The sequence below is a fragment of the Coregonus lavaretus genome, assembly GCF_964263955.1.
Source record: "Coregonus lavaretus genome assembly, chromosome: 9".
Taxonomy (NCBI): Eukaryota; Metazoa; Chordata; class Actinopteri; order Salmoniformes; family Salmonidae; genus Coregonus; species Coregonus lavaretus.
The window spans coordinates 4,624,129-4,650,337 of NC_139996.1; the positions used below are offsets into that span (position 1 = coordinate 4,624,129).

General features: G+C 43.4%; 1 protein-coding gene across 1 annotated transcript in view; it reads right to left on the bottom strand.

Moving 5' to 3' along the window:
• Nucleotides 1–723: 723 nt before the first annotated feature.
• LOC311134631 (disintegrin and metalloproteinase domain-containing protein 10-like) overlaps nt 724–26,209 on the bottom strand; it is a 42,994-nt gene continuing 17,508 nt past the window's right edge. The window contains exons 4-16 of the mRNA XM_084168366.1: nt 24,598–24,756; nt 18,805–18,905; nt 18,157–18,306; nt 17,916–18,008; nt 17,478–17,661; nt 16,927–17,090; nt 15,661–15,844; nt 14,994–15,144; nt 14,553–14,736; nt 14,003–14,114; nt 5,703–5,923; nt 4,417–4,543; nt 724–1,029 (exon numbers count right to left, since the gene is read on the bottom strand). Coding sequence (XP_084024492.1) covers nt 809–1,029; nt 4,417–4,543; nt 5,703–5,923; nt 14,003–14,114; nt 14,553–14,736; nt 14,994–15,144; nt 15,661–15,844; nt 16,927–17,090; nt 17,478–17,661; nt 17,916–18,008; nt 18,157–18,306; nt 18,805–18,905; nt 24,598–24,756 — 2,051 coding nt within the window. The 3' untranslated portion in view covers nt 724–808. The remainder of the gene's footprint in view (nt 1,030–4,416; nt 4,544–5,702; nt 5,924–14,002; nt 14,115–14,552; nt 14,737–14,993; nt 15,145–15,660; nt 15,845–16,926; nt 17,091–17,477; nt 17,662–17,915; nt 18,009–18,156; nt 18,307–18,804; nt 18,906–24,597; nt 24,757–26,209) is intronic.

The window sequence follows — 26,209 nt, forward strand, 5'->3', positions numbered from 1 at the left end:
GAGGGACTTGGCAAATAAAAAACACTTCCTTCCCTCTCCTTGGAACTCCACTAAAAGAGATCAAGACAAATATGCAGACCACAGACCACACGGTATGGGCTGATGGCCACTTCCACTTCCACTCCACACCGCATTGAAAATGGCTGATGGTCACTTCCACTCCACACAAAGACAATGGCTGATGGTCACTTCCACCATAGAACGACGAAATAGCGGATTGGTCAACTAAAATGGCAGATTTCACTCCCACAGAGAGCCACCAGAAAATAGCTGGATGAAGACCGAAGAGGTCAGCGGTGCTGCAGCTCCAGTGGTGGTCGTTGGTTGGGGGGGGGTCTGTTCATTTGAGCTCTCAACTCTGTCCTGTCTGTCTGTTTGTAGATGGAGGGTCTGACGTATGGGGATGGTAAAACAACCAGTTTAAGCTGTTCTTTGGGTGGAGTGAAACAAGTGGTTTTTGTTCGGCGTAAACCGGTGGGATTTGAATCCGTGTCTCCCATGTGGCATCCTAACGCCTTCACCATTAGACCAAGAGGAAATCTTAAAAAGTGTGTAAAAACTAAAAGAGTGGTTCCCTTTCCTTTCCCTCAGTCCTAATCATGAAAAACCTAAGAAAATCCTCTTGGTCTAATGGTTAAGATGTCGGATTCCCACCCTGGGGAGACGGGTACAAATCCCAAATCCCACCAGTTACATAGATAGGCACAAGGAGGAGCCAAGGCAAGGCATGGGGCAGTCGGTGGAGGGAGCAGCGGTCCTAGCGGTCCAACCCGAACGGTCCCATCCCGAGCCCCAGTGTCTCAGCAGCTCAGCGTCTCATCTGGCCCATCTGGTAGTTTTCCCTGGGCTGGCCCTGGCTGCGGTGATGTCTCTGGGGCTGGGGCTGGCGTGAGGGCTGCTGCCGCTGGCCTCCAGAGACTGGGTGGTGCTGGCCGTGACCAACACCTCCGTGGTGGGGCTGGGGCTGGTGCACCTGGGCGTCCCTGGCCTCCCTGGCGTGCTGCTGGGCTCGCCTCCTCTTCAAGGTGCCTGGGGTAAGATGGAGAGAGAGGTTAGTCTAGCACAGTGGTCATCAACCAGTCGATCGCCAAACATTTCTGTAAGAACCAATAAAGCCCTGCACTCCTATTTTTATATTATTTTCGCGCTGTAACCGGAAGGTGCGCTTGATTCAGCAGCCCTGGCGCTGTTGCCGGTAGGTGCGCTTGATTCAGCAGCCCTGGCGCTGTTGCCGGTAGGTGCGCTTGATTCAGCAGCCCTAGAGCTGTTGCCGGTGGGTGCGCTTGATTCAGGAGCCCTGGCGCTGTTGCCGGTAGGTGCGCTTGATTCAGCAGCCCTGGCGCTGTTGCCGGTAGGTGCGCTTGATTCAGCAGCCCTGGCGCTGTTGCCTGTAGGTGCGCTTGATTCAGCAGCCCTGGCGCTGTTGCCGGTAGGTGCGCTTGATTCAGCAGCCCTGGCGCTGTTGCCGGTAGGTGCGCTTGATTCAGCAGCCCTGGCGCTGTTGCCGGTAGGCGCTTGATTCAGCAGCCCTAGAGCTGTTGCCGGTAGGTGCGCTTGATTCAGCAGCCCTAGAGCTGTTGCCGGTAGGTGCGCTTTATTCAGCAGCCCTGGCGCTGTTGCCGGTAGGTGCGCTTGATTCAGCAGCCCTGGCGCTGTTGCCGGTAGGCGCTTGATTCAGCAGCCCTAGAGCTGTTGCCGGTAGGTGCGCTTGATTCAGCAGCCCTAGCGTCAGGAAGGCAACGTGTTCCCATGTTGAACCACTTCATGTGTCTGAAGGTAGAACTCTGTCTACTCGGCAGGTCCAGAGAGCAAATCAAGTGCACCTATAGGCCTACCGCTGACCAATCAGATAGCTCAGATCACCTTGTCTGCACAGTTTCCTCGAGCCGTAGACTGTATAAAAAAAAAAGATTGTCCTGATCGCACAGCAAAGTTGATACTGTGAGATGAAAACGTTTCAAACCATGACTAGAGAGAAACTCAACGAATACAGCGAAGAGCTGCTGATTTTATGAGTAACTTCATGTTTAAGTTGTTATTCAGCACTGTTAACACCTTGTTCAACAATAAAAAAATTTGTGCGGGAGACAATAAAAGGCCATTATAAAATGTGCAGTTTTGTCACACAACACAATGCCACAGATGTCTCAAGTTGAGGAAGCGTGCAATTGGCATGATGACTGCAGGAATGTCTACCAGAGCTGTTGCCAGAGAATTTAATGTTTATTTCTCTACCATAAGCCGCCTCCAACGTCGTTTTAGAGAATTTGGCAGTACGTCCAAATGGCCTCTCAACCGCAGACCACGTGTAACCATGGCAGCCCAGGACCTCCACAACAGGCTTCATCTGAGACCAGACACCCAGACAGCTGATGAAAGTGTGGGTTTTGAAGAATTTCTGCACAAACAGTCAGAAACCGTCTCAGGGAAGCTCATCTGCGGGCTCGTCGTCCTCACCAGGGTCTTGACCTGACTGCAGTACGGCGTCGCAACCGACTTCAGTGGTCAAATGCTCACCTTCGATGGCCACTGGCATGCTGGAGAAGTGTGCTCTTCATGGATGAATCCCAGTTTCAACTGTACCGGGCAGATGGCAGACAGTGTATATGGCGCCGTGTGGGGGAGCGGTTTGCTGATGTCAACGTTGTGAACAGAGTGCCCCATGGTGGAGGTGGGGTTATGGTATGGGCAGGCATAAGCTACAGACAACGAACACAATTGCATTTTATCAATGGCAATTTCAATGCACAGAGATACCGTGACGAGATCCTGAGGCCCATTCATTTGCCGCCATCACCTCCTGTTTCAGCATGATAATGCACGGCCCCATGTCGCAAAGATCTGTACACAATTCCCAGCAGATGAAAATGTCCCAGTTCTTCCATGGCCTGCATACTCAGACATGTCACCACCCATTGAGCATGTTTGGGATGCTCTGGATCGACGTGTACGACAGCGTGTTCCAGTTACCGCAACTTCGCACAGCCATTGAAGAGTAGGACAACATTCCGCAGGCCACAATCAACAGCCTGATCAACTATGCGAAGGAGATGTGTCGCGCTGCACAAGGAAAATTGTGGTCACAACAGATACTGACTGGTTTTCCGATCACGCCCCTGCCTTTTTTTGTAAGGTATCTGTGACCAACTGATCCATATCTGTATTCCCAGTCATGTGAAATCCATAGATCAGAGCCTAATTTATTTATTTATCAGGTCGCAGTTGTAAATGAGAACTTGTTCTCAACTGGCTTACCTGGTTAAATAAAGGTTAAAATAAAAATGTTTCTTCTTTAATTATTTTTATTGACCTTATATGAACTGTAACTTTTTGTTGCATTTATATTTTTGTTCAGTGTATTATTAGCGGCTTGTGTCTTTTTTAATATCGAGGAATATTTCACTTTCTCTGGTCATAGGAGTAACAACATGAATTGCTGCATGCAGTGTGACTTGAGTTTGGCCATCACCTGGAAGACTGTCCCCTTTTCTCAGCTGAGAGCGGTGAGCCAGGTGAGAGGCAGCCTCACTGCTGCTCCCCCCCCTCCCCTCAGACTGACCATCAGATGCAGGCCATCAGTCCAGTAAAAAAATTAAAAATAATTCATCACTTAGCTGTGCCTCACAAGTAATACAACAAACATTATATTACCAGTGTGATCATATACCTCCAATTTTGAAAAATAATTTCAAAATGGTCTTAGAAGAAAAAAACAACACTGGCAGGGCAATTCAAGCAAAGCCAATATGCAGTGATAATGTACTGGGACTATTACCTACTGCACAAACCTCATAATACTACAAACCTTTTTTTTAAAGTCATGTTTAAAACTAAATCTGAGCGGTAGATCTCGGCTTTCATTTTGACTCAGGAAGTGATCTGGACTCAGAAAAGGTTGGTGACCACTGGTTTAGCAGAACATGCCTGTCTTTTCACAGGCATTTCTATTTGAATCTTTATCTCACCAGGTAGTTCCATAGAGCTCAAAACACCTCTATTTCAAAGGCGACCTGGCCACTTCTGACAACACTCGTTTTTATTTTGTGTAGTTCTCTGCTCCTGACCCGTTTCCAAATACATTTTCACAACCCCTTCATTTGAAGATTTGCACAACGGGGTGTGGAGACTCACCTGGTAGTGATTTGGGTGGGGGCAGTTTGGGGTTGGTGGAGGGGGTGTGGAGACTCACCTGGTAGTGGTTTGGGTGGGGGCAGTTTGGGGTTGCTGGAGGGGGTGTGGAGACTCACCTGGTAGTGGTTTGGGTGGGGGCAGTTTGGGGTTACTGGAGGGGGTGTGGACACTCACCTGGTAGTGGTTTGGGTGGGGGCAGTTTGGGGTTGCTGGAAGGGGAGACTCACCTGGTAGTGGTTTGGGTGGGGGCAGTTTGGGGTTACTGGAGGGGGTGTGGAGACTCACCTGGTAGTGGTTTGGGTGGGGGCAGTTTGGGGTTGCTGGAGGGGGTGTGGACACTGCAGATCTTAATGAAGCCAGCCATCAACATGATCAGAGCGATGCCCATCAACAGCACCGCCCACCAGTGAGCCTGGAACCAGAAGAAAACAAACAGAAATGGACATACATTTTTCATGAACACACAACATCTGTCCACTAGAGACCACAACAGAAATACAAATTGTTTTTATGCATGCGTCTGACTGAGTTTTTAAAATGTTCTAATTAATCAAAATCACGCACAGTGAAATACGTAGTGAGTCAGAATTACAGTCAGTAAGCTACGTACCACTATCCACTCTGTTCTCATAGAGCTCAGGGTTGAGTCAGTCATTAAGCTACGTACCACTATCCACTCTGTTCTCATAGAGCTCAGGGTTGAGTCAGTCAGTAAGCTACGTACCACTATCCACTCTGTTCTCATAGAGCTCAGGGTTGAGTCAGTCAGTAAGCTACGTACCACTATCCACTCTGTTCTCATAGAGCTCAGGGTTGAGTCAGTCAGTAAGCTACGTACCACTATCCACTCTGTTCTCATAGAGCTCAGGGTTGAGTCAGTCAGTAAGCTACGTACCACTATCCACTCTGTTCTCATAGAGCTCAGGATTGAGTCAGTCAGTAAGCTACGTACCACTATCCACTCTGTTCTCATAGAGCTCAGGGTTGAGTCAGTCAGTAAGCTACGTACCACTATCCACTCTGTTCTCATAGAGCTCAGGATTGAGTCAGTCAGTAAGCTACGTACCACTATCCACTCTGTTCTCATAGAGCTCAGGGTTGAGTCAGTCAGTAAGCTACGTACCACTATCCACTCTGTTCTCATAGAGCTCAGGGTTGAGTCAGTCAGTAAGCTACGTACCACTATCCACTCTGTTCTCAGAGCTCAGGGTTGAGTCAGTCAGTAAGCTACGTACCACTATCCACTCTGTTCTCAGAGCTCAGGGTTGAGTCAGTCAGTAAGCTACGTACCACTATCCACTCTGTTCTCATAGAGCTCAGGGTTGAGTCAGTCAGTAAGCTACGTACCACTATCCACTCTGTTCTCAGAGCTCAGGGTTGAGTCAGTCAGTAAGCTACGTACCACTATCCACTCTGTTCTCATAGAGCTCAGGGTTGAGTCAGTCAGTAAGCTACGTACCACTATCCACTCTGTTCTCAGAGCTCAGGGTTGAGTCAGTCAGTAAGCTACGTACCACTATCCACTCTGTTCTCAGAGCTCAGATTGAAGAGTCAGTCAGTAAGCTACGTACCACTATCCACTCTGCAATGTTCTCATAGAGCTCAGGGTTGAAGATGGCCTTCTTCAGCCTGGCCAGGGGGCCGTCAGCGTCCACCAGGCGACACTTCATGAACACGTCACAGTAGCCCTTGAAGTCGTTGCAGGGAGACCCCGCGGGCAGCGTGGTGACCTTCTTATTGAAGAACCGGGCCAGCTTCTCTGAGCCAGTACTGCTGCAGGTGTTGGGGTTCACTGCAACACAAGACAATCATTTACATTTTAGTCATTTAGCAGACGCTCTTATCCAGAGCGACTTACAGTTAGTGAGTGCATACATTATTATTATTATTATTAATATATATATATATATACACAGTGGGGAAAAAAAGTATTTAGTCAGCCACCAATTGTGCAAGTTCTCCCACTTAAAAAGATGAGAGAGGCCTGTAATTTTCATCATAGGTACACGTCAACTATGACAGACAAAATGAGGAAAAAAAATCCAGAAAATCACATTGTAGGATTTTTTATGAATTTATTTGCAAATTATGGTGGAAAATAAGTATTTGGTCAATAACAAAAGTTTCTCAATACTTTGTTGTATACCCTTTGTTGGCAATGACACAGGTCAAACGTTTTCTGTAAGTCTTCACAAGGTTTTCACACACTGTTGCTGGTATTCTGGCCCATTCCTCCATGCAGATCTCCTCTAGAGCAGTGATGTTTTGGGGCTGTCGCTGGGCAACACAGACTTTCAACTCCCTCCAAAGATTTTCTATGGGGTTGAGATCTGGAGACTGGCTAGGCCACTCCAGGACCTTGAAATGCTTCTTACGAAGCCACTCCTTCGTTGCCCGGGCAGTGTGTTTGGGATCATTGTCATGCTGAAAGACCCAGCCACATTTCATCTTCAATGCCCTTGCTGATGGAAGGAGGTTTTCACTCAAAATCTCACGATACATGGCCCCATTCATTCTTTCCTTTACACGGATCAGTCGTCCTGGTCCCTTTGCAGAAAAACAGCCCCAAAGCATGATGTTTCCACCCCCATGCTTCACAGTAGGTATGGTGTTCTTTGGATGCAACTCAGCATTCTTTGTCCTCCAAACACGACGAGTTGAGTTTTTACCAAAAAGTTCTATTTTGGTTTCATCTGACCATATGACATTCTCCCAATCCTCTTCTGGATCATCCAAATGCACTCTAGCAAACTTCAGACGGGCCTGGACATGTACTGGCTTAAGCAGGGGGACACGTCTGGCACTGCAGGATTTGAGTCCCTGGCGGCGTAGTGTGTTACTGATGGTAGGCTTTGTTACTTTGGTCCCAGCTCTCTGCAGGTCATTCACTAGGTCCCCCCGTGTGGTTCTGGGATATTTTTGCTCACCGTTCTTGTGATCATTTTGACCCCACGGGGTGAGATCTTGCGTGGAGCCCCAGATCGAGGGAGATTAGTATGTCTTCCATTTCCTAATAATTGCTCCCACAGTTGATTTCTTCAAACCAAGCTGCTTACCTATTGCAGATTCAGTCTTCCCAGCCTGGTGCAGGTCTACAATTTTGTTTCTGGTGTCCTTTGACAGCTCTTTGGTCTTGGCCATAGTGGAGTTTGGAGTGTGACTGTTTGAGGTTGTGGACAGGTGTCTTTTATACTGATAACAAGTTCAAACAGGTGCCATTAATACAGGTAACGAGTGGAGGACAGAGGAGCCTCTTAAAGAAGAAGTTACAGGTCTGTGAGAGCCAGAAATCTTGCTTGTTTGTAGGTGACCAAATACTTATTTTCCACCATAATTTGCAAATAAATTCATTAAAAATCCTACAATGTGTCTGTCATAGTTGACGTGTACCTATGATGAAAATTACAGGCCTCTCTCATCTTTTTAAGTGGGAGAACTTGCACAATTGGTGGCTGACGAAATACCTTTTTTTCCCCACTGTATATTTATTTTCATACTGCCCCACCCGTGGGAATCAATCACAGGAGTTAACAATAACTTTTATAGCACTAGTCATTACATTCATAGTCTCAAAGCCCTTTAAACATTGTCATACAAACCGTCAAGGTTGAAAAATTCCCAAATAAATTCCCTGTTTTTTCAGAAAACCTGGATTGGAGTATTCCCAGAATCACAAGGGAATTCTCCAACTGGGCTGGGAATGCTGAAAAACACAGCAACTTTGGGAAAGTATCCAGAACATAATACTACTGAGATATGCCCCTAAAGCATCATGTTCATGTCAGGACATAATACTACTGAGATATGCCCCTAAAGCATCATGTTCATGTCAGGACATAATACTACTGAGATATGCCCCTAAAGCATCATGTTCATGTCAGGACATAATACTACTGAGATATGCCCCTAAAGCATCATGTTCATGTCAGGACATAATACTACTGAGATATGCCCCTAAAGCATCATGTTCATGTCAGGACATAATACTACTGAAATATAACCCTAAAGCATCATGTTCATGTCAGGACATAATACTACTGAGATATGCCCCTAAAGCATCATGTTCATGTCAGGACATAATACTACTGAGATATGCCCCTAAAGCATCATGTTCATGTCAGGACATAATACTACTGAGATATGCCCCTAAAGCATCATGTTCATGTCAGGACATAATACTACTGAAATATGCCCCTAAAGCATCATGTTCATGTCAGGACATAATACTACTGAGATATGCCCCTAAAGCATCATGTTCATGTCAGGACATAATACTACTGAGATATGCCCCTAAAGCATCATGTTCATGTCAGGACATAATACTACTGAGATATGCCCCTAAAGCATCATGTTCATGTCAGGACATAATACTACTGAAATATGCCCCTAAAGCATCATGTTCATGTCAGGACATAATACTACTGAGATATGCCCCTAAAGCATCATGTTCATGTCAGGACATAATACTACTGAAATATGCCCCTAAAGCATCATGTTCATGTCAGGACATAATACTACTGAGATATGCCCCTAAAGCATCATGTTCATGTCAGGACATAATACTACTGAGATATGCCCCTAAAGCATCATGTTCATGTCAGGACATAATACTACTGAGATATGCCCCTAAAGCATCATGTTCATGTCAGGACATAATACTACTGAGATATGCCCCTAAAGCATCATGTTCATGTCAGGACATAATACTACTGAGATATGCCCCTAAAGCATCATGTTCATGTCAGGACATAATACTACTGAAATATAACCCTAAAGCATCATGTTCATGTCAGGACATAATACTACTGAGATATGCCCCTAAAGCATCATGTTCATGTCAGGACATAATACTACTGAGATATGCCCCTAAAGCATCATGTTCATGTCAGGACATAATACTACTGAGATATGCCCCTAAAGCATCATGTTCATGTCAGGACATAATACTACTGAAATATGCCCCTAAAGCATCATGTTCATGTCAGGACATAATACTACTGAGATATGCCCCTAAAGCATCATGTTCATGTCAGGACATAATACTACTGAGATATGCCCCTAAAGCATCATGTTCATGTCAGGACATAATACTACTGAGATATGCCCCTAAAGCATCATGTTCATGTCAGGACATAATACTACTGAAATATGCCCCTAAAGCATCATGTTCATGTCAGGACATAATACTACTGAGATATGCCCCTAAAGCATCATGTTCATGTCAGGACATAATACTACTGAGATATGCCCCTAAAGCATCATGTTCATGTCAGGACATAATACTACTGAAATATGCCCCTAAAGCATCATGTTCATGTCAGGACATAATACTACTGAGATATGCCCCTAAAGCATCATGTTCATGTCAGGACATAATACTACTGAAATATGCCCCTAAAGCATCATGTTCATGTCAGGACATAATACTACTGAGATATGCCCCTAAAGCATCATGTTCATGTCAGGACATAATACTACTGAGATATGCCCCTAAAGCATCATGTTCATGTCAGGACATAATACTACTGAAATATGCCCCTAAAGCATCATGTTCATGTCAGGACATAATACTACTGAGATATGCCCCTAAAGCATCATGTTCATGTCAGGACATAATACTACTGAGATATGCCCCTAAAGCATCATGTTCATGTCAGGACATAATACTACTGAAATATGCCCCTAAAGCATCATGTTCATGTCAGGACATAATACTACTGAAATATGCCCCTAAAGCATCATGTTCATGTCAGGACATAATACTACTGAGATATGCCCCTAAAGCATCATGTTCATGTCAGGACATAATACTACTGAGATATGCCCCTAAAGCATCATGTTCATGTCAGGACATGATACTACTGAGATATGCCCCTAAAGCATCATGTTCATGTCAGGACATAATACTACTGAGATATGCCCCTAAAGCATCATGTTCATGTCAGGACATAATACTACTGAGATATGCCCCTAAAGCATCATGTTCATGTCAGGACATAATACTACTGAGATATGCCCCTAAAGCATCATGTTCATGTCAGGACATAATACTACTGAGATATGCCCCTAAAGCATCATGTTCATGTCAGGACATAATACTACTGAGATATGCCCCTAAAGCATCATGTTCATGTCAGGACATAATACTACTGAGATATGCCCCTAAAGCATCATGTTCATGTCAGGACATAATACTACTGAAATATGCCCCTAAAGCATCATGTTCATGTCAGGACATAATACTACTGAGATATGCCCCTAAAGCATCATGTTCATGTCAGGACATAATACTACTGAGATATGCCCCTAAAGCATCATGTTCATGGCAGGACATAATACTACTGAGATATGCCCCTAAAGCATCATGTTCATGTCAGGACATAATACTACTGAGATATGCCCCTAAAGCATCATGTTCATGTCAGGACATAATACTACTGAGATATGCCCCTAAAGCATCATGTTCATGTCAGGACATAATACTACTGAAATATGCCCCTAAAGCATCATGTTCATGTCAGGACATAATACTACTGAGATATGCCCCTAAAGCATCATGTTCATGTCAGGACATAATACTACTGAGATATGCCCCTAAAGCATCATGTTCATGTCAGGACATAATACTACTGAAATATGCCCCTAAAGCATCATGTTCATGTCAGGACATAATACTACTGAGATATGCCCCTAAAGCATCATGTTCATGTCAGGACATAATACTACTGAAATATGCCCCTAAAAACATCATGTTCATGTCAGGACATAATACTACTGAAATATGCCCCTAAAAACATCATGTTCATGTCAGGACATAATACTACTGAGATATACCCCTAAAACATCATGTTCATGTCAGGACATAATACTACTGAAATATGCCCCTAAAACATCATGTTCATGTCAGGACATAATACTACTGAAATATGCCCCTAAAGCATCATGTTCATGTCAGGACATAATACTACTGAGATATGCCCCTAAAGCATCATGTTCATGTCAGGACATAATACTACTGAGATATGCCCCTAAAGCATCATGTTCATGTCAGGACATAATACTACTGAGATATGCCCCTAAAGCATCATGTTCATGTCAGGACATAATACTACTGAGATATGCCCCTAAAGCATCATGTTCATGTCAGGACATAATACTACTGAGATATGCCCCTAAAGCATCATGTTCATGTCAGGACATAATACTACTGAGATATGCCCCTAAGGCATCATGTTCATGTCAGGACATAATACTACTGAAATATGCCCCTAAAACATCATGTTCATGTCAGGACATAATACTACTGAAATATGCCCCTAAAACATCATGTTCATGTCAGGACATAATACTACTGAAATATGCCCCTAAGGCATCATGTTCATGTCAGGACATAATACTACTGAAATATGCCCCTAAAGCATCATGTTCATGTCAGGACATAATACTACTGAAATATGCCCCTAAAGCATCATGTTCATGTCAGGACATAATACTACTGAGATATGCCCCTAAAGCATCATGTTCATGTCAGGACATAATACTACTGAGATATGCCCCTAAAGCATCATGTTCATGTCAGGACATAATACTACTGAAATATATGCCCCTAAAGCATCATGTTCATGTCAGGACATAATACTACTGAGATATGCCCCTAAAGCATCATGTTCATGTCAGGACATAATACTACTGAAATATGCCCCTAAAGCATCATGTTCATGTCAGGACATAATACTACTGAAATATGCCCCTAAAGCATCATGTTCATGTCAGGACATAATACTACTGAAATATGCCCCTAAAGCATCATGTTCATGTCAGGACATAATACTACTGAAATATGCCCCTAAAGCATCATGTTCATGTCAGGACATAATACTACTGAAATATGCCCCTAAAGCATCATGTTCATGTCAGGACATAATACTACTGAAATATGCCCCTAAAAACATAATGTTCATGTCAGGACATAATACTACTGAAATATGCCCCTAAAGCATCATGTTAATGTCAGGACATAATACTACTGAAATATGCCCCTAAAAACATAATGTTCATGTCAGGACATAATACTACTGAAATATGCCCCTAAAACATCATGTTCATGTCAGGACATAATACTACTGAAATATGCCCCTAAAACATCATGTTCATGTCAGGACATAATACTACTGAAATATGCCCCTAAAAACATCATGTTCATGTCAGGACATAATACTACTGAAATATGCCCCTAAAACATCATGTTCATGTCAGGACATAATACTACTGAAATATGCCCCTAAAACATCATGTTCATGTCAGGACATAATACTACTGAAATATGCCCCTAAAAACATCATGTTCATGTCAGGACATAATACTACTGAAATATGCCCCTAAAAACATCATGTTCATGTCAGGACATAATACTACTGAAATATGCCCCTAAAGCATCATGTTCATGTCAGGACATAATACTACTGAAATATGCCCCTAAAAACATCATGTTCATGTCAGGACATAATACTACTGAAATATGCCCCTAAAAACATCATGTTCATGTCAGGACATAATACTACTGAGATATGCCCCTAAAACATCATGTTCATGTCAGGACATAATACTACTGAAATATGCCCCTAAAGCATCATGTTCATGTCAGGACATAATACTACTGAAATATGCCCCTAAAACATCATGTTCATGTCAGGACATAATACTACTGAAATATGCCCCTAAAAACATAATGTTCATGTCAGGACATAATACTACTGAAATATGCCCCTAAAAACATAATGTTCATGTCAGGACATAATACTACTGAAATATGCCCCTAAAACATCATGTTCATGTCAGGACATAATACTACTGAAATATGCCCCTAAAAACATAATGTTCATGTCAGGACATAATACTACTGAAATATGCCCCTAAAGCATCATGTTCATGTCAGGACATAATACTACTGAAATATGCCCCTAAAACATCATGTTCATGTCAGGACATAATACTACTGAAATATGCCCCTAAAAACATAATGTTCATGTCAGGACATAATACTACTGAAATATGCCCCTAAAACATCATGTTCATGTCAGGACATAATACTACTGAGATATGCCCCTAAAAACATCATGTTCATGTCAGGACATAATACTACTGAAATATGCCCCTAAAGCATCATGTTCATGTCAGGACATAATACTACTGAAATATGCCCCTAAAACATCATGTTCATGTCAGGACATAATACTACTGAAATATGCCCCTAAAAACATAATGTTCATGTCAGGACATAATACTACTGAAATATGCCCCTAAAACATCATGTTCATGTCAGGACATAATACTACTGAAATATGCCCCTAAAAACATAATGTTCATGTCAGGACATAATACTACTGAAATATGCCCCTAAAAACATAATGTTCATGTCAGGACATAATACTACTGAGATATGCCCCTAAAGCATCATGTTCATGTCAGGACATAATACTACTGAGATATGCCCCTAAAGCATCATGTTCATGTCAGGACATAATACTACTGAGATATGCCCCTAAAGCATCATGTTCATGTCAGGACATAATACTACTGAAATATGCCCCTAAAAACATAATGTTCATGTCAGGACATAATACTACTGAGATATGCCCCTAAAGCATCATGTTCATGTCAGGACATAATACTACTGAGATATGCCCCTAAAGCATCATGTTCATGTCAGGACATAATACTACTGAGATATGCCCCTAAAGCATCATGTTCATGTCAGGACATAATACTACTGAAATATGCCCCTAAAGCATCATGTTCATGTCAGACTGGTGTAGTAACGCTCACACTCCTTGGGGTTGAGTGACACACACACACACCAAGCAGGACTCACTCTTGTCACTACAGCAGACGTGGCACAGCTCGCCAGTCTCGTCCTTTCCCTCCACACTGGCACAGGTACAGACCTCCAGACCATACTTCTCACAGATGGAGCCGGAGCAGCCCTGGAGGAGATGGAAGGAACGAGCTATCATCTTCAACATCTCAAATTACTTTTATATTGAAGGTTTATTATTATTTTGTAGACATTTGTAGCTAAAAGTTGAATTGCAGCATAGATAGGCCTATGTAAGTGAATAAATAAAATAATTGTGGTTCCTGGTATTTTGAGATGTAGTATACAGTATTACAGTTAAGCAGGATACATTTTTTGAATTAAGGATTTATAATGTTTTCCTGTGAGGGAACTTAATATGTGGTGACTGATAAATTGGTACAGACAGAACGTAGGGTTGGGGGGGGGGTTCAGGAAGTACACTGAAATTCCAATTCCCTTCAATGCTTTTCAATGAGGAACATTAGGAATTGGGTACACTTTCTGAATTGACTGGAATTGAAATGGAGTTGACCCCCGACCCTGAAGGTAGCTAGTAATCACTCACCCCATTGAGGCAGACTTGAGTCTCTCCGTGACAGGCGGTGAAGTTGGCCTTGGGTTCAGAGGTGGGGCACTGGGCCGTACCCCCGTTACACATGCCCTGGTGGGCACATTCAGACTCCTCACGACACTTCTCATTACGGCCCTTATAGACGCACTCAGGAGTACAGCACGGGCCCTGGCTAGGACTGAAAAATAAATAAAATTAAAATAATAATATTAGAAAAGGGTTAAATTAGTATTATGGCAAAATAACAAAATGACAGAAATAAGCAGGTCAATTTTAGTAATTTCATTCCCATGACATTTGCATGGAACTAAATGTACAAGAGCTTCTTTCCTGAATTAGTGCCACTGATCTTCCTGCACCACAGGTTAGATAAAAACCTCAAACAGAATAGCATTGTACTGTATCGCAGCTTTAAAAAGGGCCACCTTATCTTACCTGCAGACTTTGTTGGGTTTTAGCTTACACTTCCTGTTGTCAGGCTGGCCGGCGTCATAGCAACACTGGTCTCTGCACTGATCGCTGTATCCACAGTCACACTCCTCCCCTGGTTCCACTAACCCATTACCACAGATGGGCTGGCCAGACTCTGTATGGGGGGGGGGGGGGGGGGGGGGGGGGCAGACAGAACACACGTTATGAAATTACATTCAAAATAACACATTTGATCTGTGACAGTGTAGATTTCTGGAAAACTCTCCCAAAATTCCAAGGCTTTCCAGAAATCCTGGTTGAAGGATATTCCGGGAATACTCCCAACAGCGATTTCCTAAAAACCTGGGAATTTCTGGAAAGTTTCCAGAATTCTGCAACCCCTTACACAGTACACTCCAATCTGAAACTAAGGGCTAGTCTCAAACACCATAGCCACCAGTGGAAACGTACCGACAAAGCAGCTTCAAACACCATAGCCACCAGTGGAAACGTACCGACAAAGCAGCTTCAAACACCATAGCCACCAGTGGAAACGTACCGACAAAGCAGCTTCAAACACCATAGCCACCAGTGGAAACGTACCGACAAAGCAGCTTCAAACACCATAGCCACCAGTGGAAACGTACCGACAAAGCAGCTTCAAACACCATAGCCACCAGTGGAAACGTACCGACAAAGCAGCTTCCCCTCTTCTTCTCCAGGACCTGGCTGATGTTCCTGACGCTGCAGATGGAGAACTTGTTGTTGTTGAGCTTGTCTCCTGACGTGGCCCGGGCGTACATGATGTAGTTCCCCTTCTCCTTCTTGTCCTGGGCCTTAGACTCCCCTGGGGTGCACTCTGACCCCGAGTCATGCTGTAGGGTGGGAGGGAGACATGATATTTGAGAATAGATTTACACATAGTACCACTACGGCTACCATGCTTGTTGGAAATGATATTGCAAATGCCTTAGATGATAGAAAGAATTGTGCTGCCATGTTTGTAGACCATGTTATTCTGTTGAATAAGCTGTCCTAGATAGGGTTGGGTACTGATGCTTGCCGATGGGTTCATAATTATCTCAATGGAAGAATTCTGGCCATCAAGGTAGATGGGATCAAATCTGAGTTCCTTAAGTTACATAAAGGGGTGCCCCAAGGTTCAATACTCGGCCCACAACTGATTACAATCTATATAAACAACATTGGTAATGCTGTAAATACAATGATACAGTGTTGTATTCCATTGCTCCATCGGTTGGCTAATACTTTGCAGTGCATGAAAATCTGATTTCAAATTTGAAGAGGTCAGTATTGGATCTAAAGTTAGTGCTAAATGCAAACAAAATGCATGCTTTTTTCTAGGTCCCATAACCCAGATTTAAATGAACTTATAATTACTAGTTTGAATGTCTTTAAAATATATATATATATATATATATATATATATACACACACACACACACACACACACACACACACACACACACACACACATATATACATATACACGTTTTGTAACTTTGTATATTTTATCTGTTTAATGTATATATGCAGGGCTCAACTGTAATAGAGACCCTAGTCTCAGTAGGACTTCCCTGTCAAAATAAACGTTTAATAAAATTGTCCTCTGAGAAAGAAATTTATTTTTCACAGGCTCCTAACAGTTTACACAAACACCAAAGCAACAACTCATCTCCCAGACATGACATTTTCTGTTGCATCTCTACATGCAGTAAAGACAACAGAGAAAGGAGAGAGAGAGAGAGAAGTGCTCTATGGCTGCGTTTACACAGCAGGCCAATTCTCATCTTTTGCCCAATTATCGTCAAAAAGAGATGATCTGACTGGTCAAAAAGACCAAATGAGTGAGAAAAAAAAAAAGATCAGATTTGGGCTGCCTGTGTAAACACAGTCTAGGAGATCTCCCATCACCGGCCTAGGTTATCCAACTCACCGGCGAGCCGAAGTTGTGTCCGACCTCGTGGGCGAAGGTGATGTGGGAGACTTTAGGAGGGACGTGGGAGGCGTAGTTCTGTACAGTGATGATGCCGGTATTCAGGGACTTCTTCTTCCCGTCAGAGTACAGCTTACTCTTCTCACAGATCCCTCCAGAACTCCCTGTGGACACACAGACAACCATTATAGAGGGGCAGGTTTATCCTCTATTAACCCAGTCAAGTATTAGTGAGCAAGCAAGCAAGCACGTTTATTTATATAGCACAATTCATACATCCAAGCAATTCAATTCATAATGATGAATCCAAAATGGAAATAAAAAAAACGGATAACACAAGTTTATCAAATAAAAAAACTGAGCAAACAAAGGAAAGTAGGAGAGGCGCTCAATGACAAAGACAGGAATCCAAAAACAGGGCTAATTTCATAGACAGAAAGACTGACGACAACGTCTGTCATTCCAGCGTGTAATATCTGCTGTTGATAAACAGTGTGTAATAAGTGTAACTGTAATGTGTGTAAATTGTGAAAAAAGGGAAGTGTATGAACCTGCAGGAGCGCCGACCCAGGCCAGGCCCAGGACACCATCATCAAAGTCCCTGTCAGTGAAGACGTACGCCAGACAGTAGTCGTCATGGTTCTGCTCAGAATTCAGCTCAAGGAACTTCTCCACGCCGATGTTAGCGAAGCGGAACGGGTTGGACCGGTCCCGCTCATCTGTAGTGGTGTTGATCTGGAGCAGGGAGTGGTCACGTTAGGACAGATAAAAGGAAGTGGAAATAGGAAGTGACATCATGACAGACAACAGGAAGTGATGGTGATGACTGCCGAACTAACAAGTTTAAAGAGGAGAAGAGGTCGAGGGACAGTTGAGACTTTTAAATCAGTAAAATGGAATGCACTGTGACAACTGTTGATGTAAAAAGGGTTTTAGAAATATAATTTAATTGATGCCAGGTCAAAACAACTGGGCAGGGAGGAACTCACCCGTATCCTCTTGACCATAAAGCTGATGTTGCGGATGCCCATGAAGTCTGTTCCCTGGTAGATGGCATCTATGGCCTTGACGTGACTAGAGATCTGGAACAGAGAGACAACATACATCAGTATTCGCATCATTATTCTGTAATAGCAAAAACTGCAACGTCTGAAAGCATTGTTGACATGTTTTCCCATAATCCGCTTGGTGGTATTGAGGACTAGTGTGTGTGTGTATATCACCCAGGACCTGTGCAATAACAGCTTCCCTGGTCTTGTAGTACTTGAAGAAGAGGTGGTCAGTCTGGATGAAGAGCTGACAGGTGTTCTTCTCTATCTGAGTCATCCTCCTCTTCCTCAGCAACACTGGGTCACTGGACGCCTCCTCAGAATGGAGCTCCTGGGATGAGGAGGAGGGGGGGGGGAAAGGAGAGGGAATGTAACGTTTTAAAGACTATTACTGTAGACTATTGTACAAGCATTTCCCCATGTGGATAATGAAGACATTATCTTATAGTTTCATAGTGTTATAAAAACCTTTTTGGCTGAAGCACAGATGAGATGTTGAGGCAAGAAGTTGATGCAATATGCAGTATGTTGATACTTACATGGAGTATCATCACATAGTTCAGAGGACACAAAGATATAAATACAGTATTATTTTCTCTTCCAGTTCCATGCTTACTGCTCCTTACTTTGAAAACCACTATCGTATTACGTGTAGGTTTGAACAATTCCAGTAACTTTCCCAAATTTCCCAGAAATCCTGGTTGAAGGATTCCGGATTTACTGCCCGTTTCCCTTCCGATTCAGGGAAATGTCCAACCGGGATTTCTGTAAGACCTGGGAATTTGGGGAAAGTTACCAGAATTGTTCAACCCTTAAAAAGTGAACTGACCTTGGCTGGCTTCTCCATGCCGGTGGCTTGGTACTTCCTCATCCTCTCAAACACTGAGTGATCGGCACAGCCCCCCTCTGGACCATACTTGTGGGGGTAGTCTAGGGCAGCGAGATGGACATTATTGTTTAGATTACCTGGGATAAAAGCTCATACACATCTCACTCACTCTACACCTTGTTCTCTATTTACATGCTCTAACAGTTGATAATTAGCATACTGTGCAGATGAAGACATACTTGTGGGAGTAGTCTTGGAGAGAGACGTTTGGACTGCTCCCGTCCAGCTCACACCCTCCCACTCACTCTACACCTTGTTCTCCAATGTCCTAGCGGTTGCCTGATTAGTCTATAATATAATAATAATAATAATAATAATAATAATAATAATAATAATAATAATCCATTTAGCAGACGCTTTTATCCAAAGCGACTTACAGTCATGCGTGCATACATTTTTGTGTATGGGTGGTCCCGGGGATCGAACCCACTACCCTGGCGTTACAAGCGCCGCGCTCTACCAGCTGAGCTACAGAGGACCACTGTACGGATGACTATATGAGGACATATGTAGATGAATATCTATGTAATAATAGATTAACATTTATATCAGACCACATATGGCCCAGCACAGCACCGTAGCACAGGGTTCTTCAATTCCGGTCCTGGAGGGCCGAAACACCTCTGTTTTTCATCCTCTCCTTCTAATCAGGGGCTAATTCAGACCTGGGACACCAGGTGAGTGCAATTAACTACCAGGTAGAAATAAAAAACAGAAGTGTTTCGGCCCTCCAGCACCGGAATTGAAGAACCCTGCCGTAGCGCGTTTCATTAAGCAGTGGCATCTGGGACAATCATTCCCAGTAAAAATGTATGCACTCACTAACTGTAAGTCGCTCTGGATAAGAGCGTCTGCTAAATGACTAAAATGTAAAAAAAAAAAAAAAAAAAACGTTATTATTATTATCATTAAATCCAGCGAAGAAGAAGAAGAAGAACCCGGCTAGCTGGAGCTCGTCTGCTAACGCAAATCAAATCAAATAAAGTTTTAGGGGTCACATTCACGTATTTAGCAGATGTTATTGCGGGTGTAGCGAAACGCTTGTGTTCCCAGCTCCAACAGTGCAGTAATATCTAACAATACACACAAATCTATACGTACAATAACGGAACTAAGACATATATAAATATTAGAACGAGCAATGTCAGAGTCTGTGTGTGTGCGCGCGCACACACAGTTGAAGTCGGAAGTTTACAAATTTCTTGTTAACAAACTATAATTTTGGCAAGTCGGTTAGGACATCTACATTGTGCATGACACAAGTAATTTTTCAACAATTGTTTACAGACAGACTATTTCACTTATAATTCACTGTATCACAATTCCAGTGGGTTAGAAGTTTACATACACTAAGTTGACTGTGCCTTTAAACAGCTTGGAAAATTCCAGAAAATTATGCCATGGCTTTAGAAGCTTCTGATAGGCTAATTGACATCATTTGAGTCAATTGGAGGTGTACCTGTGGATGTATTTCAAGGCCTACCTTCAAACTCAGTGCCTCTTTGCTTGAAATCATGGGAAAATCAAAAGAAATCAGCCAAGACATCAGAAATAAAATAGTAGACCTCAACAAGTCTGGTTCATCCTTGGGAGCAATTTCCAAACGCCTGAAGGTGCCACGTTCAATGTACAAACAATAGTACGCAAGTATAAACACCATGGGACCACGCAGCCGTCATACCGCTCAGGAAGGAGATGCGTTCTGTCTCCTAGAGATGAACGTACTTTGGTGCGAAAAGTGCAAATCAATCCCAGAACAACAGCAAAAAGGACCTTGTGAAGATGCTGGAGGAAACAGGTACAAAAGTATCTATACCCACAGTAAAACGAGTCCTATATCGAAATAACCTGAAAGGCCGCTCAGTAAGGAAGAAGCCACTGCTTCAAAACCGCCATAAAAAAGCCAGACTACGGTTTGCAACTGCACATGGGGACAAAGATCGTACTATTTGGAGAAATGTCCTTTGGTCTACTGAAACAAAAATAGAACTGTTTGGCCATAATGACCATCGCTATGTTTGGAGGAAAAGGGGTGTGGCTTCCAAGCCGAAGAACACCATCCCAACCGTGAAGCACGGGGGTGGCAGCATCATGCTGTGGGGGTGCTTTGCTGCAGGAGGGACTGGTGCACTTCACAAAATAGATGGCATCATGAGGAAAGAAAATTATGTGGCTATATTGAAGCGACATCAAGACATCAGTCAGGAAGTTAAAGCTTGGTCGCAAATGGGTCTTCCAAATGGACAATGACCCCAAGTATACTTCCAAAGTTGTGGCAAAATGGCTTAAGGACAACAAAGTCAAGGTATTGGAGTGGCCATCACAAAGCCCTGACCTCAATCCTATAAAACATTTGTGGGCAGAACTGAAAAAGCGTGTGTGAGCAAGGAGGCCTTACACCAGCTCTGTCAGGAGGAATGGGCCAAAATTCACCCAACTTATTGTGGGAAGGTTGTGGAAGGCTACCCGAAATATTTGACCCAAGTTAAACAATTTAAAAGGCAATGCTACCAAATACTAATTGACTGTATGTAAACTTCTGACCCACTGGGAATGTGATGAAATAAATAAAACCTGAAATAAATCTCTCTACTATTATTCTGACATTTCACATTCTTAAAATAAAGTGGTGATCCTAACTGACCTAAGACAGGGAATTTTTACTAGGATTAAATGTCAGGAATTGTGAAAAACTGAGTTTAAATGTATTTGGCTAAACTGTATGTAAACTTCCGACTTCAACTGTATGTATGTATGTACAGTGGGGAGAACAAGTATTTGATACACTGCCGTTTTTGCAGGTTTTCCTACTTACAAAGCATGTAGAGGTCTGTAATTTTTATCATAGGTACACTTCAACTGTGAGAGACGGAATCTAAAACAAAAATCCAGAAAATCACATTGTATGATTTTTAAGTCATTAATTTGCATTTTATTGCATGACATAAGTATTTGATCACCTACCAACCAGTAAGAATTCCGGCTCTCACAGACCTGTTAGTTTTTCTTTAAGAATCCTTCCTGTTCTCCACTCATTACCTGTATTAACTGCACCTGTTTGAACTCGTTACCTGTATAAAATACACCTGTCCACACACTCAATCAAACAGACTCCAACCTATCCACAATGGCCAAGACCAGAGAGCTGTGTGAGGACATCAGGGATAAAATTGTAGACCTGCACAAGGCTGGGATGGGCTACAGGACAATAGGCAAGCAGCTTGGTGAGAAGGCAACAACTGTTGGCGCAATTATTAGAAAATGGAAGAAGTTCAAGATGACGGTCAATCACCCTCGGTCTGGGGCTCCATGCAAGATCTCACCTCGTGGGGCATCAATGATCATGAGGAAGGTGAGGGATCAGCCCAGAACTACACGGCAGGACCTGGTCAATGACCTGAAGAGAGCTGGGACCACAGTCTCAAAGAAAACCATTAGTAACACATTACGCCGTCATGGATTAAAATGACGCAAGGTCCCCCTGCTCAAGCCAGCGCATGTCCAGGCCCGTCTGAAGTTTGCCAATGACCATCTGGATGATCCAGAGGAGGAATGGGAGAAGGTCATGTGGTCTGATGAGACAAAAATAGAGCTTTTTGGTCTAAACTCCACTCGCCGTGTTTGGAGGAAGAAGAAGGATGAGTACAACCCCAAGAACACCATCCCAACCGTGAAGCATGGAGGTGGAAACATCATTTCTTTGGGAATGCTTTTCTGCAAAGGGGACAGGACGACTGCACCGTATTGAGGGGAGGATGGATGAGGCCATGTATCGCGAGATCTTGGCCAACAACCTCCTTCCCTCAGTAAGAGCATTGAAGATGGGTCGTGGCTGGGTCTTCCAGCATGACAACGACCCGAAACACACAGCCAGGGCAACTAAGGAGTGGCTCCGTAAGAAGCATCTCAAGGTCCTGGAGTGGCCTAGCCAGTCTCCAGACCTGAACCCAATAGAAAATCTTTGGAGGGAGCTGAAAGTCTGTATTGCCCAGCGACAGCCCCGAAACCTGAAGGATCTGGAGAAGGTCTGTATGGAGGAGTGGGCCAAAATCCCTGCTGCAGTGTGTGCAAACCTGGTCAAGACCTACAGGAAACGTATGATCTCTGTAATTGCAAACAAAGGTTTCTGTACCAAATATTAAGTTCTGCTTTTCTGATGTATCAAATACTTATGTCAGGCAATAAAATGCAAATTAATTACTTAAAAATCATACAATGTGATTTTCTGGATTTTTGTTTTAGATTCCGTCTCTCACAGTTGAAGTGTACCTATGATAAAAATTACAGACCTCTACATGCTTTGTAAGTAGGAAAACCTGCAAAATCGGCAGTGTATCAAATACTTGTTCTCCCCACTGTACATACATACATACATACATACATACATACATACATACATACATACATACATACAGTACCAGTCAAAAGGTTGGACACACCTACTCATTCAAGGGTTTTTCTTTATTTTTACTATTTTCTACATTGTAGAATAATAGTGAAGACATCAAAACTATGAAATAACACATATGGAATCATGTAGTAACCAAAAAAGTGTTAAACAAATAAAAATATATTTGAGATTTGAGATTCTTCAAATAGCCAGCTTTGCACACTCTTGCATTTGTACACCTTTTTTTGTTTTAATATATATGAATGATGGGATGTACAGACATTATGGACAGTATGGGGATAGAATATGTAGTATATCTGAAGAATACGTGGATAGAATAGCATATGTACAGCAATAGTTGAATTGGATGGACTTAACTAGAATACAGTATATACATATGAAGTGGGTAAAACAGCATGTAAACATTATTAAAGTGACCATTAGGTTAGAGTATATCCCAGGCAAGAGCGTTTTACGTCAGGATCGGACTGCGACAGCCATGATAATAATTGATCTATTGGTCGATAAAACGGTCTGCAACTTACCATGAGGTATTATATATTATGTGAGATAAAGCTTGAGATTTCCTTCACACTTGAAGCAGCACACCAGTTATTTATGAAAATAAACACACTGCCTCGTTTGGTTTTCCCCGAAGCCGCAGTCCGATCCTGCCGCTGCATGGAGAATCCACTGAGTGCATAGCGTCATCATCCAGCCACGGTTCAGTAAGACATATAATATTGCAGCTTTTCAAGTCACTCCGATTGGACAGTCTCGAACGAAGCTCATCCATCTTATTCTCGAGTGACTGGACATTTGCCAATAGAACAGACCAGTTACCAGGACTCCACCTCGTCAACGCCTGCTGCGTTTTGGTAACCCAAAGGAACAAAGGAATAAGGTCCGGTATGAACAGTGGAACAGCTGAGTTGGAGTTGATTGGTTGGCATCAGCGGTTGATTGATGGACCCGAAGGCCAATCAGATTGAGAGGGGCTTTACACCCACCCAGTCACTCAGCTAATGAGTCTCTCCTCTCCTCTCCTCTCCTCTCCTCTCCCTAGCTGCCAGCACTGAGCCCGTCTCTATCCTCCAGATGGAACGGTAACACGCATGAGCCCGTCTCTATCCTCCAGATGGAACGGTAACACGCATGAGCCCGTCTCTATCCTCCAGATGGTAACGCGCAGGCAGACACTCACACAATTAAAAGATGACAAGAGGATACATCAAAGCCTGTGTGTTTGTATGGTGACAGAAGCAGTAGAGGACTGGGTGTAAAAGGTGGAAGGGTACATCTTTGGCCCACACAACACCCCCCCATCCTACCACAGTACTCACCGATGTCGTCCTCGTGGTAGATAACCGAGTGGAAGGGAAGGTCCCTGTCCTTCAGGTATCTCTCAGCTGGCTCTACGTAGAAAGTCCCCTGGTACGTCTGGATGAAGCCCTCAAACATCCCATCCACCACCGAACCATGGCTCAGGGTGCCCTTCTCACCTGGAGATAGAGAGGGTATGTTCATTTGGTCTTGTGATACCAGACCTCAACACCCTATTCTCAATCCAGAATCAAGCTTCATCTGAAAAAAACTAGAAAGGCTGGAATGGAGGCCAGTCTCTCCTTAGATACCAAACAGAAGAAACAGACTGAGGGAGGGACTACCTGGACCAGTCCATTAATGTAGCATACAGACCAGGGTTAGATATAACATATACAGTGCATTCGGAAAGTATTTACATAAGTATTCAGACCCTTTACTCAGTACTTTGTTGAAGCACCTTTGGCAGCGATTACAGCCTCGAGTCTTCTTGGGTATGACGCTACAAGCTTGGCACACCTGTATTTGGGGAGTTTCTCCCATTCTTCTCTGTAGATCCTCTCAAGCTCTGTCAGGTTGGATGGGGAGCATTGCTGCACTGCTATTTTCAGGTCTATCCAGAGATGTTCGATATGGTTCAAGTCCGGGCTCTGGCTGGGCCACTCAAGGACATTCAGAGACCTGTCCTGAAGCAACTCCTGCGTTGTCTTGGCTGTGTGCTTAGGGTCGTTGTCCTGTTGGAAGGTAAACCTTCGCCCCAGTCTGAGGTCCTGAGCACTCTGGAGCAGGTTTTCATCAAGGATCTCTCTGTACCTTGCTCCTTTCATCTTTCCCTCGATCCTCACTAGTCTCCCAGTCCCTGCCGCTGAAAAGGTTTCCTCCAGACGTGACGCTTGGCATTCAGGCCAAAGAGTTCAATCTTGGTTTCATCAGACCAGAGAAGTCCTTTAGTTGCTTTTTGGCAAATTCCAAACGGGCTGTCATGTGCCTTTTACTAAGGAGTGGCTTCAGTCTGGCCACTCTACCATAAAGGCCTGATTGGTGGAGTGCTGCAGAGATGGTTGTCCTTCTGGAAGGATCTCGCATCTCCACAAAGGAACTCTGAAACTGTGTCAGAGTGACCATATGGTTCTTGGTCACCTCCCTGACCAAGGCCCTTCTCCCCTGATTGCTCAGTTTGGCCAGGCGGCCAGCTCTAGGAAGAATCTTGGCGGTTCCAAACTTCTTCCATTTAAGAATGATAGAGGCCAATGTGTTCTTGGGGACCTTCAATGCTGCAGAAATGTTTTGGTACCCTTTCCCAGATCTGTGCCTCGACACAATCCTGTCTTGGAGCTCTACGGACAATTCCTTCGACCTCATGGCTTGGTTTTTGCTCTGACATGCACTGTCAACTGTGGGATATTATATAGACAGGTGTGTGCCTTTCCAAATCATGTCCAATCAATTGAATTTACCAAAAGGTGGACTCCAATCAAGTTGTAGAAACATCTCAAGGATGATCAATGGAAACAGGATGCACCGGAGCTCAATTTCGAGTCTCATAACAAAGTGTATTTCTGTTTTATTTTTTTATAATTTTGCAAACATTTCGAAAAACCTGTTTTCGCTTTGTCATTATGGGTTATTGTG